At 43.0% G+C, this 16237-nt stretch overlaps 1 protein-coding gene across 1 annotated transcript in view; it reads left to right on the top strand.

The window, feature by feature from the left end:
• The window catches only part of LOC121567055 (prostacyclin receptor-like), a 62873-nt gene extending 47240 nt beyond the window's left edge, over positions 1 to 15633 (top strand). Inside the window, exon 2 of the mRNA XM_041876997.1 lies at positions 14919 to 15633. Within this exon, the coding sequence (XP_041732931.1) occupies positions 14919 to 15245 (327 nt within the window). The 3' untranslated portion in view covers positions 15246 to 15633. The remainder of the gene's footprint in view (positions 1 to 14918) is intronic.
• The last annotated feature ends 604 nt before the right edge of the window (positions 15634 to 16237 follow it).

Genomic DNA, 16237 nt, shown 5'->3' with positions numbered 1-16237 from the left:
GCATCTGTGGCTTTGGGTTTTAGGGACCACTGACCCATAGTTGGTGTTTACTAGTACGCTCCAGCTAAAAGTCCTCTCACCCCCTTACACATCCCATTACTGGCCTTGACAAAACAACTTATATGTGCCCCCTGCCCCTAAAAGGAGCCAAGGGAGCATAATTTAACTGAATTACTCAATTTAACATAGCTAAATACATAGCAATAAACAACCAAGCATAGTTGCTTTAACGTGGGACTGTTGGTTTCAGTTGGTTTCTAGCTAAATCCCTTCACGGATGTGTGGCTGCGGCTGTATTGTTTAGTGAAACCATCAGTAATATAGAGGTCCAGAGGGTAATGGGTGGACATTGCAGAGGACATTTCCCTGAAGTGGGTATTGAGAGAGTTCACCAGAGTTCTCAACAATTATTTTCATAGCCATCCCACTGGGCATACATTGGTTGAATCAACGTTGTTCCACGGCATTGACATTACGATGAACCAATGTGGAATAGACGTTGAATTGACGTCTGTGCCCAGTGGGACGTCATCTATGTCACAGATGTGTGTCTGTGTGTTTGTTTTAGTGTGTGACAGTCAGTGTTTGGATCACACTTTATGCCCCTGAACAATCACCTCAGGTGTCCGCTACCCTCAGTGTTCCCATGCCAACGTCATGGGCTGGACCTGTGTGTGTGTGTGTGTGTGTGTGTGTGTGCGCAAGAGAAGTGTGAGTGTAAGGGAGGAACGTTATAGGTCTGTGTGTTTGTTTTAGGCTGGGTTTCTGTATAGCACTTTGTGACATCTGCTGATGTAAAAAGGGCTTTATAAATAAATGTGATTGATTGATTGATTGACTGTGACAGTCAGTGTGTGTGTCATTCTGGTCCACACTCACCCCTGTACCCTCAATCTGTCCTCATTATATTGTGTGTGTGTGAGTTCACCTGAGATGCCCCTGTACCCCAGCACAGCAGCTGTGTGCTGCCAGCTCCACCCAGATGACAAGCCTTGCATGAGGCTTGGCTTGAGCGATCCAGAAGGGCTCATAGGAGCAGGAGCCTATTTATCCTGTTTCTGTAGTGTGAGGCAACTTGATATACAAGTACATCCCCTGGACAGGATGCTAGTCTATCACAGGGCCTTACCCCCAACCTATCTCCTTAAAGTAACTGTCCAGTGTTTCCAGATTTCTATTAAATATGACCTATAATTACTTACAATATAAGTAAAACACTTTTCCTTCCATAAAATGGAAATTAATAACCTTTTACTGCAGTGGGCTAAATTGGGGTCACACAGAGTGTTTCTTGGTAGTCTTAAACAAATATACTTTGAAACATTACATTTACGTCATTTAGCAGACGCTCTTATCCAGAGCGACTTACAGTTAGTGCATACATTATTCTTTTACATTTTCATACCCCATGGGAATCAAACCCACAACCCTGGCGTTGCAAACGCCATGCTCTACCAACTGAGCTACCTCCCTGAAACAAAGGTACACACCTTACACACATGGTTATGGGCTTAAAAAAAAGAAGACATCTGTACCATGTCAGATATTGTAAGGTTCTATATTTATTTTCTTAGTCAACCTTGTGTTCTTGAACGTAGCCCTGTCTTTCATTTTTGTTCATTGATTTCACCTGTGTTAGTTACTCACCTGGTCTCATCAGCTCCTTATTTAGTTCAGTTCATTCTGTTTGTGCCTTGTGAGGGATTGTTCTTTTTGACTCTACTAAGCCTTTTCCTAGCTCGGTTGTGAGAACCAGTTATAGCCTTCAGTCCTAGTTTTTGATTCTCCTGCCTGTTTGCCTACCTGTGTATGACCATTGCCTGTTGCGCTCTGCTTGTGAATCTGCATCTTTTTCTCCCTGAGTATTCATTACAGATATAGAGTTGAAATGTATTGCATTTTGAGTTTGCATCCCAATATTACACTTTATATACATCACAGAAGACTGAAATATAACAAAAAAACATTTGACTTTGGTGGGTTTTTAGCAAAAATGTTAATTAATTATGGAATTATGAAAAATATTAATAACATTCCGCCCATGAGGCCACTAGAGGGCAATTTGGTCATTTGACTACAGGACTATGTATGTTAAAAAGCAGCTTTTCTGTGTTGGAATGGTGTGGGCGTACCCCAACAACAGAATGATGTGAGCGTGTACCGGTCATTAAAGATAGTCAAGCAAGTAGACCGCTTATTGGCCAGCTCATCCTCCTCTAGACCGCTGATTGGCCAGCTCATCCTCCTCAGAAGTATGACATTTTTTAAATGGTCTGTTTGAGATACAACTTTGAGGTAGGGTTTTTGAAGTGTGTTTTTTCTCCAATTTATGCTTTGGCAGCAAATACGAGTATAGGACGGGTCAACAACATTATTTGAGTATGAGTTAACATAATATAAACATTGTGGCAATATAGTAATGAGCTTAGTTCCATCTGGAATAGAAACTGCCCACTGGGCAGACACTGGTTGAATCAACGTTGATTCCACGTAATTTCAATGAAATTACTTTGAACCAACGTGGAATAGACGTTGAATTGACGTCTGTGCCCAGTGGATGGAAGTATTCCTCACTTTTACGGTATGAAATTCTGACTTGTTTTTCTGTGAATATAGACTACACATACTGTATAAGACAGTAGTCATCTTTCAGATATGTGTATCCTCTAAGTGTTGATAAGACACAGAGGACATGGAGTAGTAGAGGTAATTGGATATGTCCACTAAACCAAAGCACAGAGACAATATATCCCCGTTAAAGGGGAAACAGTCTACCACATATGGTTGTTTTTCATGCTCTGTCTCTCCCCAATCACTGTGCCTTGCCAAATTATTGTAGTCGATTATTCATTCTGCATACCACAACAAATGGACTGCCAAGCCCTGAGGCCTTGTTCTGTCTCTCTCACTCTTTCTTTCCCTCTTCATAGCAGTTCTTTGTTTACATTTGTAGCTGTCTCTAATTTGAGCGAACTTGTGAAACAGCTTAAAGTTGACTCATCAATTAGTTGTAGGGAAAACTCTCTGTTACTCCACAACCACCCAAATACCAACACAAACTCAGGAGAACTCTAGCAAAAGTTTTGGAGCAGCCCTGTCAGTGAGGCAATCAGTGGGTGGCTGTTACTTTTGCAATATTGAACAGGCCTAATGACAACCCTGGATCGTGTTCAGTAGGGAGAAAACATTTAGAAACTGAGTGAAACGGGGAGGTGTTACCAGAACTAGTCAAATAAGAAACAACCATTTAAATTTTCTATTGCAGAACATTTCAAAACATTTAGCTACGGTGTGTCCTACTTAACACGCCCCTGTATTAGCGCTGTTTGTAGTAGTGTGTTGAGGTGATGTGCAGGGAGAAGTTTGGTGTGTTCTGGAAGCCATTAGTCATGGAGAATCCTAACGAGAGTCTACATGTCAGGGCTTGTGAAGTGGGTACAGTGACCGATCGTGCTGTCTCTGTGCTGTAACGTAAACTCATCACATACTACCTGCCTCTCTTACATGCCAACAGTTTTAATAATAAAAGACATGTACAGTGGGGAGAACAAGTATTTGATACACTGCCGATTTTGCAGGTTTTCCTACTTACAAAGCATGTAGAGGTCTGTAATTTTTATCATAGGTACACTTCAACTGTAAGAGACGGAATCTAAAACAAAAATCCAGAAAATCACATTGTATGATTTTTAAGTAATTAATTTGCATTTTATTGCATGACATAAGTATTTGATACATCAGAAAAGCAGAACTTAATATTTGGTACAGAAACCTTTGTTTGCAATTACAGAGATCATACGTTTCCTGTAGGTCTTGACCAGGTTTGCACACACTGCAGCAGGGATTTTGGCCCACTCCTCCATACAGACCTTCTCCAGATCCTTCAGGTTTCGGGGGCTGTCGCTGGGCAATACGGACTTTCAGCTCCCTCCAAAGATTTTCTATTGGGTTCAGGTCTGGAGACTGGCTAGGCCACTCCAGGACCTTGAGATGCATCTTACGGAGCCACTCCTTAGTTGTTCTGGCTGTGTGTTTCGGGTCGTTGTCATGCTGGAAGACCCAGCCACGACCCATCTTCAATGCTCTTACTGAGGGAAGGAGGTTGTTGGCCAAGATCTCGCGATTAATGGCCCCATCCATCCTCCCCTCAATACGGTGCAGTCGTCCTGTCCCCTTTGCAGAAAAGCATCCCCAAAGAATGATGTTTCCACCTCCATGCTTCACGGTTGGGATGGTGTTCTTGGGGTTGTACTCATCCTTCTTCTTCCTCCAAACACGGCGAGTGGAGTTTAGACCAAAAAGCTATATTTTTGTCTCTTCAGACCACATGACCTTCTCCCATTCCTCCTCTGGATCATCCAGATGGTCATTGGCAAACTTCAGACGGGCCTGGACATGCGCTGGCTTGAGCAGGGGGACCTTGCGTGCGATGCAGGATTTTAATCCATGACGGCGTAGTGTGTTACTAATGGTTTTCTTTGAGACTGTGGTCCCAGCTCTCTTCAGGTCATTGACCAGGTCCTGCCGTGTAGTTCTGGGCTGATCCCTCACCTTCCTCATGATCATTGATGCCCCACGAGGTGAGATCTTGCATGGAGCCCCAGACCGAGGATGGTTGACCGTCATCTTGAACCTTCTCCCCAAGCTGCTTGCCTATTGTCCTGTAGCCCATCCCAGCCTTGTGCATCTACAATTTTATCCCTGATGTCCTTACAGAGCTCTCTGGTCTTGGCCATTGTGGAGAGGTTGGAGTCTGTTTGATTGAGTGTGTGGACAGGTGTATTTTATACAGGTAACGAGTTCAAACATGTGCAGTTAATACAGGTAATGAGTGGAGAACAGGAGGGCTTCTTAAAGAAAAACTAACAGGTCTGTGAGAGCCGGAATTCTTCCTGGTTGATAGGTGATCAAATACTTATGTCATGCAATAAAATGCAAATTAATTACTTAAAAATCATACAATGTGATTTTTTGGAATGTTGTTTTAGATTCCGTCTCTCACAGTTGAAATGTACCTATGATCAAAATTACAGACCTCTACATGCTTTGTAAGTAGGAAAACCTGCAAAATCGGCAGTGTATCAAATACTTGTTCTCCCCACTGTACCTGCTAGGTAACCACAGTTGTACATCAGAGTGACAGTCAGAAATCAGCACCACAGGGTTGACTATCTATAGAGATTCTATGCTACAGAGGAAGGGACTCTGGGGGAGGTCTGGTGTTCCTCTGTGACCCCTCAAATATTCTGCTATTTCTGCTATTCCCTGCCAGGTTTATTCTGGTCTAATGTGGGCACAAGGCTGGAAAAAGCATTTTCAATCACAAAACATGGGCAAGCTTCCTCCGTGTGTTAAAATGTTTTCTCCCTTTTTCACTCTGTTGCGGTGTCCTGGTCACTCCTGGTCTGTTATTGTCCCTTCCGGTCTCTGTCTGTCTGTCCTAGTTCCACCCTGTATAGCTGAGGAAGATGGGCTATGATCTCTGTCCCATTTCCCACATCCTCTGTGACTCAGCCACACTTCCCTCCTCCTTCCTTCTGGATGTGATTTGTGCCTCAGCATTCTCCCATTTTCATCGTCCCGTGAGAAAAGGCGTCCTGGCCAACATGGCACTGGCTATCCTGTCACTCTGTATCTAAACCAATCCCTTATGTTTGGTCAGAGATCAATGGGGAATTAAGATCATAATACTGTGAAATCCTCCATCATCCATCATTTTTCACATGAACGCTAAGTGAATAATAGAAGTATAATTATTAACATTCTTTTTAGATGACAATGATTTATTATGATCACTTTATTATTTAGATTTCAAATTATAACCATATGATATTACAGTCAGCCATCGGCTCTTCCCAATGTTTGTGGTTTTGTAAATATTCATCATTATGAATATTTGTCCACTATACCATGAGTAATTTAATAGGATCTCTATGATGGCCACGCTCATTGATACCCATAGGGACACTGGGTGGATACATAATATACTCAACCATTTTGCATTGTTATGCATGATTTCAAAACACAAGATTAACTTTCAGGAAAACAATAGACAGCAGTTCTTAGGAATATGACATTTGCTCTGATCATCAGACCTGAAAACCCCCTGAGAAGATCCAATGGTAAATGCCTAGCCAGACTATTGCTGAAGCCTTCTACTGACATTGCAACATGGCCTATAAGTTACTATACAACACCCAGTCTTCCTCTTTGGCAATCTGAAAGTGGGGACTCCACCATAATGACACATGCTACAGTTCCACTTCCTATTTAATGTGGTTTCTATCAGCAGGTTCTGTGCTGGCTGGTACACAGCAAATGCAGCACTTTTCAATCTCTATTTGTCTATCTGGGTGGAAACGTCAAAGCCAAGCTGCCACACCACTCCTAACTCACTGAGCGTAATATCACATATGTGTGCGTGTGTGAGTGTGAGTGCGGGTGCATGCATGTTCCCAGGGCTAGAAAAACAAGACTTAAGTAGATGTTTTCAAAAACATTGTGATGGGAGAAAACATGGGTCTATAAAGTCAGTGAAAGTGTCATATTTACTGGAAAACATCTGTTCTTCATTACTTCAATCGGCATCTGTTAGAAAGACTGCATAACGATGATTATCATACAAGGATAATTAGCAGATAATTAGCAACAATATGCAGATAGTTACCAAGAAAGCACAGGATGACAATGGAGCTTCATTGCTGTTTCCTAAGTGGGGTGAGTCATAATCATCTGTGATGAGCTGAAGGAGAATGCTCTCCCTCTCCCTCCATCTCACTCTCTCCCTCTTTCGGAAGTTGTCATCTGACTGAGAAGAGATCAACCTTGTATTAGCTCTGGTCTGCGATGCCCAGTATCTGTATCATTGCCAGGCTCAGTAGAGTTATGAACAGACCACAGGCACTGATGGGATATTTATACTGCTGCCTGCCTGATCAATATTGTGCCTTCCTGTATAACTGTGCCGCTCCTCAGAGCATAATACTCTTTCCAGTAAGGCTATATACACCCTCCACTTTAACAGGTCATACATTTAACGTGTAGTTGGATACTTAGATACATCTTTAGTTCCTTGCTGGTGCATAAACAGCAGGTCCAGTCCCCACCTGGGGATTGAGCCTTCCGGGTAATAACTCTCCCATTGCTACCAGTCAATACACAGAAGCCTGCTGAGCACATGTAAAGTCTAATTGCTGCATTGAACTCTCTCTATAGCTTTTGGCCTTTCTAACACACGCACATGCATACACACACCCACACTCACATACACACACACACACACACACACATACATACAGTTGAAGTCGGAAGTTTATATACACTTAGGTTGGAGTCATTAAAACTCGTTTTTCAACCACTCCACAATTTTCTTGTTAACAAACTATAGTTTTGGCAAGTTGGTTAGGACATCTACTTTGTGCATGACACAAGTAATTTTTCCAACAATTGTTTACAGACAGATTATTTCACTTATAATTCACTGTATCACAATTCCAGTGGGTCAGAAGTTTACATACAGTAAGTTGACTGTGCCTTTAAACAGCTTGGAAAATTCCAGAAAATGATGTCATGGCTTTAAAAGCTTCTGATAGGCTAATTGACATCATTTGAGTCAATTGGAGGTGTACCTGTGGATGTATTTCAAGGCCTACCTTCAAACTCAGTAACTCTTTGCTTGACATCATGGGAAAATCAAAAGAAATCACCCAAGACCTCAGAAAAATATTGTAGACCTCCACAAGTCTGGTTCATCCTTGGGAGCAATTTCCAAACGCCTGAAGGTACCACGTTCATCTGTACAAACAATAGTACACAAGTATAAACACCATGGGACCATGCAGCCATCATACCGCTCAGGAAGGAGATGTGTTCCGTCTCCTAGAGATGAACGTACTTTGGTGCGAAAAGTGCAAATCAATCCCAGAACAACAGCAAAGGACCTTGTGAAGATGCAGGAGGAAACAGGTACAAAAGTATCTATATCCACAGTAAAACAAGTCCTATATCGATATAACCTGAAAGGCCGCTCAGCAAGGAAGAAGCCACTGCTCCAAAACTACATAAAAATGCCAGACTACGGTTTGCAACTGCACATTGGGACAAAGATCGTACTTTTTGGAGAAATGTCCTCTGTTCTGATGAAACAGAAATATAACTTTTTGGCCATAATTACCATCGTTATGTTTGGTGGAAAAAGGGGGTTGCTTGCAAGCCGAAGAACACCATCTCAACCGTGACGGACAGGGGTGGCAGCATCATGCTGTGGGGGTGCTTTGCTGCAGGAGGGTCTGGTGCACTTCACAAAATAGATGGCATCATGAGGAAGGAAAATTATGTGGATATATTGAAGCAACATCTCATGACATCAGTCAGGAAGTTAAAGCTTGGTCGCAAATGGGTCTTCCAAATGGACAATGACCCCAAGTATACTTCCAAAGTTGTGGCAAAATGGCTTAAGGACAACAAAGTCAAGGTATTGGAGTGGCCATCACAAAGCCCTGACCTCAATCCTATTGAAAATGTGTGGGCAGAACTGAAAAAGCGTTTGCGAGCAAGGCCTACAAACCTGACTCAGTTACACCAGCTCTGTCAAGGGGAATGGGCCAAAATTCACCCAACTTATTATGTGAAGCTTGTGGAAGGCTACCCAAAACGTTTGACCCAAGTTAAACAATTTAAAGGCAATGCTACCAAATACTAATTGAGTGTATGTAAACTTCTGACCCACTGGGAATGTGATGAAAGAAATAAAAGCTGAAATAAAAAATTCTCTCTACTATTATTCTGACATTTCACATTCTTAAAACAAAGTGGTGATCCTAACTGACCTAAGACAGGGAATTTTTACTAGGATTAAATGTCAGGAATTGTGAAAACTGAGTTTAAATGTAATGTGTATACAAACTTCCGACTTCAACTGTACATACATATACACACACAGCCACACACACAATGATTCCCCAGACAGATGACAAAAGGATTGTGTAGGCTGGTTCTAATTTTGGTGGACAGACGTAATGATTTGACAGACACAGATAGAGTGCACATACACACAGACCGCACCTGCACAATGTCTGAGAGCTAGACATCTAGACGTTTTCTTCCATAATGGTTTTGCTATGGGGAATAGGGTTAAAAAGGGTCTTGATCATATAAAGTCCAGCTACCTTCCCCACCCACCCACACACACATAATTTTCTCAGTACTAAGTAGATAAAAACTCTCAGGAAATCAGTCTTCTTAGAATAGAGTATAGAAAGAACCCCATGGACCACCATTGATTAATGGCCACTGTATACGAATGAGTCTCCCCTGAACGAGCCAGTCTCCGGGCTTGGGGGAATGCCTGCATTCAGAGGATGGACCATAATAACAGGCTGAGGAAAGGAGGAGGGAAGTGAGAGAGTCACAGATCTAATAGAGATCAAAGACAATGTGGTGACCAATGTTGCCTCTAAACTTTGCGCGACTCGATTTCGTCTCGGGCCTAACAACACCCGTGCCAATATATCCTCCAAACACCGGCTTCTCGGATATTATCACTTCAATAGAGCATTGCCTAATATGGATCTGTGCCATTTACTTTTAACTGGACTGTTTACAGCATGAGCGGTCATGAGTAGATGCGCTTGTTTTGAGATCAAAGTGAGATCTGCATGTAGCCACGGGTGCACATTTTGTTAATATCCTTTGCTAGTGAGTGAGTTATTAGCCCAGTTATAGATCATTTGTAGTCAGCAATAGGGGAGTGATTGCGTCCTACAAGAGCACAAAACCTGTACATTTCTAGCAAGTCTGGTAAAGAGCTTTTTATTTGCCTGAAAGGGGCAGTGTTGTATTTTGAGACAGGCTTGAATAAGCTAAGTAGCCAATAGGCAGAGGATGATATTGGTTGACGTTGTGTGATCAGCAATCGATTATTTGAAACAATGCGTGTAACATCTCCGGCGGCGCGGCCTCAGTAAAATAAACACTATTTAAGTATCCTGGTCTGCTTGTTCGCAGTAAACCGTGACAAGCATAATCTGTCTGATTCTCTGTAATAATGGTATAGGAATAATAATTCATTTTATTTTGCATCAAACTACACAACAACATTTTCAGTCACCTCCTTTTCTGAAGGAAAAGTGCATAAACAGGTTAATGTCAAGCCCGGCATGTTTTTTTCAAAAGTCTCATGGTATGTAGGCCTACATTGAATACCACACATTGGCTTCTACTTTAGGCTGAATGATAGAACAGCTATTTCCATGTTAAAATGTTATGGGATGCATTTTCTCCATTGTTTTTGATGGTAGCCACTCTGGTAGGCCAGCATTATGATCAAATAGCCACAGTAGCCTACTTGACCACTGTTAAAACTGTAACTTAAAGCGGGTAAAGCCTCAGTGTTCACAGTAAACGCGCGCTGGAAGTTGCACAGAATTTTTACAATGTTCAAGTTTGCGCGCAGAAGTCCTGAAATGTACCTGACATTTGCTCAGTGCCGAAAAAACTTAGAAGGAACATTGGTGATGACTGATAAGTCTAACGAGTAAGGAAAGATGGAGACTGAGATGATACCAACTGGGTATCAAACCTGGTTTTCTGGTTGTGTCAATGCTGCATTTGCCCACTGAGCTGAAGCCAAAGCCAAAGATTTGGAGACTGCTGACAGTGACACCATGGTGACATACAGTGCATTCTGAAATTATTCAGACCCCTTTACTTTTTTCCACATTTTGTTATGTTACAGCTTTATTCTAAAATTGATTAAATAAATACAAATGATCATCAATCTACACATAATACCCCATAATGACAAAGTGAAAAGCAGGTTTATAGAAATGTTTGCACATTTATTACAAATAAAAAACAGAAATACCTTATTTACATAAGTATTCAGACCCTTTGCTATGAGACTCGAAATTGAGCTCAGGTGCATCCTGTTTCCATTGATCATCCTTGAGATGTTCATACAACTTGATTGGAGTCCACCTGTGGTAAATTCAATTGATTGGACATGATTTAGAAAGGCACACACCTGTTTATATAAGGTCCCACAGTTGACAGCGCATGTCAGAGCAAAAACAAAGCCATGAGGTCGAAGGAATTGTCCGTAGAGGTTCGAGAAAGGATTGTGTCGAGGCACAGATCTGGGGAAGGGTACCAAAAAATGTCTGCAGCATTGAAGGTCCCAAAGAACACAGTGGCCTCCATCATTCTTGGTGGTCCTCTGTAGCTCAATTGGTAGAGCATGGCGCTTGTAACGCCAGGGTAGTGGAGATGGTCACTCTGACAGCACTCCAGCAATCAGGCCTTTACGGTAGTGGCCAGACAGAAGCCACTCCTCAGTAAAAGGCACATGGCAGCCCGCTTGGAGTTTGCCAAAAGGCACCTAAAGGACTCTGACCATGAGAAACAAGACTCTCTGGTCTGATGAAACCAAGATGGAACTCTTGGCCTGAATGCCAAGTGTCACGTCTGGAGGAAACCTGGCATCATCCCTACGGTGAAGCATGGTGGTGGCAGCATCATGCTGTGGGGATGTTTTTCAGCGGCAGGGACTGGGAGACTAGTCAGGATCAAGGCAAAGATGAACGGAGCAAAGTACAGAGAGATCCTTGATGAAAACCTGCTGCAAAGCACTCAGGACCTCAGACTGGGGCAATTTAATCCATTTTAGAATAAGGCTGTCACATAACAAAATGTGGAAAAAGTCAAGGGGTCTGAATACTTTCTGAATGCACTGTACCTTGGTCTATAACCTCTCCTTCAAACACAGGAAAGTTACTCTGACACTCTGTCGTATCACTCTCAGGAACACCTGTAGTCATCATTAGACGATAAACTATCACATTATCAACAAGACTTTGGTCACTGAAAAATACTTGAAAACAGGAAATGGTTTTCTCTCTCTCTCTCTCTCTCTCTCTCTCTCTCTCTCTCTCTCTCTCTCTCTCTCTCTCTCTCTCTCTCTCTCTCTCTCTCTCTCTCTCTCTCTCTCTCTCTGGGATGTACTGCTTTGCTGTCTCTGATGTGGACAGACACAGAACTTTATCATCCCATTGAAACAGGATCTGGGGGGAAGGGGAGCAACAGTCCTTCAGGAGCCAAGATGGAGACTAATAGGCCACTATGGACGTCATTATGGGGCCGGTTTCCTGATAGCAAAGGCCATCACCAGCACCAAATGGCCTATAATGTGTCCATGCCTCCCTGATTTGGCCCCACACAGACAGACTGTACCCAGGTAGATGCACCCTTAGGTGTTGTTTCTGTGTGTGTGTGTGTGTGTGTGTGTGTGTGTGTGTGTGTGTGTGTGTGTGTGTGTGTGTGTGTGTGTGTGTGTGTGTGTGTGTGTGTGTGTGTGTGTGTGTGTGTGTGTGTGTGTGTGTGTGTGTGTGTGTGTTTGTGCGTACGCGTGTGTGTGTGTGTGTGTTTGTGCGTACGCGTGTGTGTGTGTGTTTTATGATTCTTGTATATGCCTTTTCCTGCTGATGGATCGTCCCCCCCAGACTGCCCTGCTGCTGGAGCCTGTCACAGAGCCTTATAAACCACACACATTCATCAGTACTGAGCATGTTTAGCGAGCGGCTGATGCCTCTCATCAATCCTGCGTTCCAAACCCACACTCAGTGACAGTGGCCTCTTAAAGGATACCAGGTCTGTCCAGAGGACCATATGTGGCAGGGTAGCAAGGAGAAGGTGACAGCAGGAGCTGTAGTGTTTGGGAGCTGTAGTGTTTGGGAGATGTTTTGGCAACGCGTAACAACAAACACCATCTTAGGCTTTTTTCACAGTACACATCCAAATCACATTTCCTGCATTTTGTTTTCTTTTTTATGATTGTGTTTTTTTGTGTGTTTCCTAGGCTCCTGCCTTGAATGTATAATTGCTTGGTCTTATAATGCAGGGCTCCCTCAAAAAACAGACCTTGGTCTCAATGGGACTTCCCTACCTAAATAAAGGTTACAAATGTGTGACATCCCACCTGGACACTGTCACCATAAAACTGTTTTTATTATGTATTAATCTATCACTGTTAAACAGGTTCCTAGTTTGTACCCATAATTCTTAAAGGCCTTGTAATGCCAACTATGGACAGCCTGTAATATATTAGTCTGGCTGTCACCAGCTCTCGAAGTCACAGCTCGCTGTGTAGTCACATGGGTCGCTCGTCAGCCAGGGTAGTAATATATGCCATTTAGCAGACACCTTTATCCTAAGTGACTTACAGTCATGCATGCATGCATACATTTTTTAAGAATGGGTGGCCCCGGGAATCAAACCCACTATCCTGGCATAGCAAAGTGCCATGCTCTACCAACTGAGCTACAGAGGACCACAATGGTCAGCCTGTACAGGGCCTTTTAACTTCTCTACTGTCTTAGTATGAAAAAAATAAAAAATAAAAAATAATGTATGCACTCACTAAACTGTAAGTCGCTCTGGATAAGAGCGTCTGCTAAATGACTAAAATGTAAATGTTAGGAGCTGTGTGTCTGACCCTTACCCTTGCTGCCACTGTTCAGACTCAGAGAACAGCCCATATAACATATATTTTACATTTTTAGTCATTTAGCAGACGCTCTTATCCAGAGCGACTTACAGTTAGTGAACACATATATATATATTTTTTTATACTGGCCCCCCGTGGGAATCGAACCCACAACCCTGGCGTTGCAAACGCCATGCTCTATCAACTGAGCTACATCCCTGCATATATCTCCTCTCAGCCTGGGGCTACAGTAATGGCCTCAATGGTAGATTTACTTCACTCTCCCTCAGCGCGCTACATTGGATGACACATAGTTCACTCCTAGGCCATCCTTTCATCCTTTCACTGTGAATGAATAAGTGACATTGCAGCCCTGCACCAAGCGATGGGACCAACAGCTGAATCAGGGAAAACATGTTGCGTTTATAATTTCCCACATCCCGATGAGGACAAAGGCTATTTTAAGCTTTGGGTTTAGGTTTAGGGTTAAAAATAGGGTTAGGGTAAAGGGATTGGGTTATGGGTTATGGTTAAGGTCAGGGTTAAGGTTAGGGTTATGGTAAGGGTTAGGTTTACGGTTAAGGGTTAGGTAAAATAGGATTTTGAATGGAAATTACTTTTAGGTCCTCACGAGGATAGAAAATAATATGTGTGTGTGTGTGTGTGTGTGATGAGGTGTCCTCAAATGTACATTGAAATGTATAGTGACTCCTTCGACAACATCAGTTGTGCAATGTGGGGATTCACTTCTCTCCAAAAAGCATTACTACATTTCTACAGAAACATCAGTTAATTGTGTATGATGTCTGTGGTTGTGGCAATATGGCAACGCAAATACAGTGTCTGCACATGTTCTCCGCCTTATGATAATCTCCAATGTCTGTTACAGGACATTGTGTCTGTTTTGGCTAGTTAGCCCATGGTGGAGAGGAGAGAGCGCAGTGCTTCTCCTGCTCCCTCCTCGATGGTGATTTGGCACGGCTCAGGCCTGTGATGGTCCCTGGGATGCTACCACTCCGTCTTTGGGTTATTACATTTCACTCCCAGGCCTTAGCAACAGGGGAAACATTTACGCTGTGACACAATAACACTCAATCAGGCCACATAATCAATTATGGGACTGTTTATTTAATATTTCACAGGAAATAAGGGATTGAAGACGGAGGAACGGAATGAGGTGGCTGAGATGCTTTCTGTGGCCAGGATACCTCTCTCTCTCTCTCTCTTTCTCTCTATGTCTGTCTGTCTGTCTATCTGCCTGGCCCATTCTGTACTGTCCTGTCATATATACTGGCATGTGATGGGATTTTATACAGTCCTTACTCCTATTTTACATGTTATGTTGACCAGGAAGAGTAGCTGTTGCATGTGCAATAGCTACTGGGGATCCTAATAAACTAAACTCCTCATTATCTAACTCTCTGTCTCTCCTCCTCAGATTGCCGGTTTTGCCAATGCCATCGAGCCGGTGGGTGACGACCAGGAGAACCTGCTGGCGTTCCGTTTCCAGGCCCTCAACTCCATCGTGGACCCCTGGGTCTTCATCATCTTCCGCAAGTCCGTGTTCCGCCACCTCCGCTCGCTGCTGTGCTGCCACTTCACTGGGGGAGCGGTGAAGAACACGGCCCACTGCACCTTCTCCTTACCCCCTGACGACCACAGGGAGTCTCCCAAACCCTCGCCCTCCGTTTCCCTGCAGCCCAAGCTATACTCCAGCCTATTATGTGGGGGTGGGACTCGGGGCAGGAAAGAGGATGGGAGTTAGGGATGGATGGATGTGGGAGAGCAGACAATGGGGGAAGGGGTTCGGGATAGAGGGTTTGGAGAATGAACTTTGTTGACCACTAGTACTTACAGGTACCTTATCCGCTGTTGACTAGAATGCAATATGAGTATACCGATGCATGAGCTACATGTGAGTGCCATATAAAAAGACTGCAAAGAAGTGGATACAGTGAGTGATTGTGCCTCCAAACACACTGAAAACTCAAAAACTCAAAGCAACTGAATAGACAGAAGCTCCTGCTCTGAACTGAATGTATGCAGGAGAGGACCCCTAAGTGTGATTCATTATGGACAACCAGCCCTGGACGGGCAAAGGTCAGGGCAAAGAGCTCTCTGTCAATGTACAGTACGTACAGTGCCTTCAGAAAGTATTCATACCTCTTGACTTATTCCACATGTTGTTGTGTTACAGCCTGAATTCAAAATGGATTAAATATATTGTTTTTCTCACCCATCTACACACAATACCTCATAATGACAAAGTGAAAATATGTTTTTAGAACATTTTGCTAATGTATTGAAAATGAAATACAGAAATATCTCATTCATGTCAGTATTCACACACCCCAGAGTCAATACATGTTATAATCACCTTTGGGAGTGATTACAGCTGTGAGTCTTTCTGGGTAAGTCTCTAAGAGCTTTGCACACCTGGATTGTACAATATTTGCACGTTATTATTTTTTTAAATCCTTCAAGCTCTGTGAAGTTAGTTGTTGATCATTGCTAGACAGCCACGTTCAAGTCTTGCCATAGATTTTCAAGCCGATTTAAGTCAAAACTAGAACTAGGCTACTCAGGAACATTCAATGTCGTCTTGGTAAGCTACTCCAAAGTATATTTGGCCTTGAGTTTTAGGTTATTATCCTGCTGAAAGGGGAATTTGTCTCCCAGTGTCTGTTGGAAAGCAGACTGAACCAGGTTTTCCTCTAGGATTTTGCCTGTGCTTAGCTCTATTCCGTTTATTTCTAT

Source organism: Coregonus clupeaformis, chromosome 5 (genome assembly GCF_020615455.1).
Source record: "Coregonus clupeaformis isolate EN_2021a chromosome 5, ASM2061545v1, whole genome shotgun sequence".
Taxonomy (NCBI): Eukaryota; Metazoa; Chordata; class Actinopteri; order Salmoniformes; family Salmonidae; genus Coregonus; species Coregonus clupeaformis.
The sequence above is the reverse complement of the archived record's forward strand: the minus strand, read 5'-3'. Positions and strand labels throughout refer to the sequence as shown.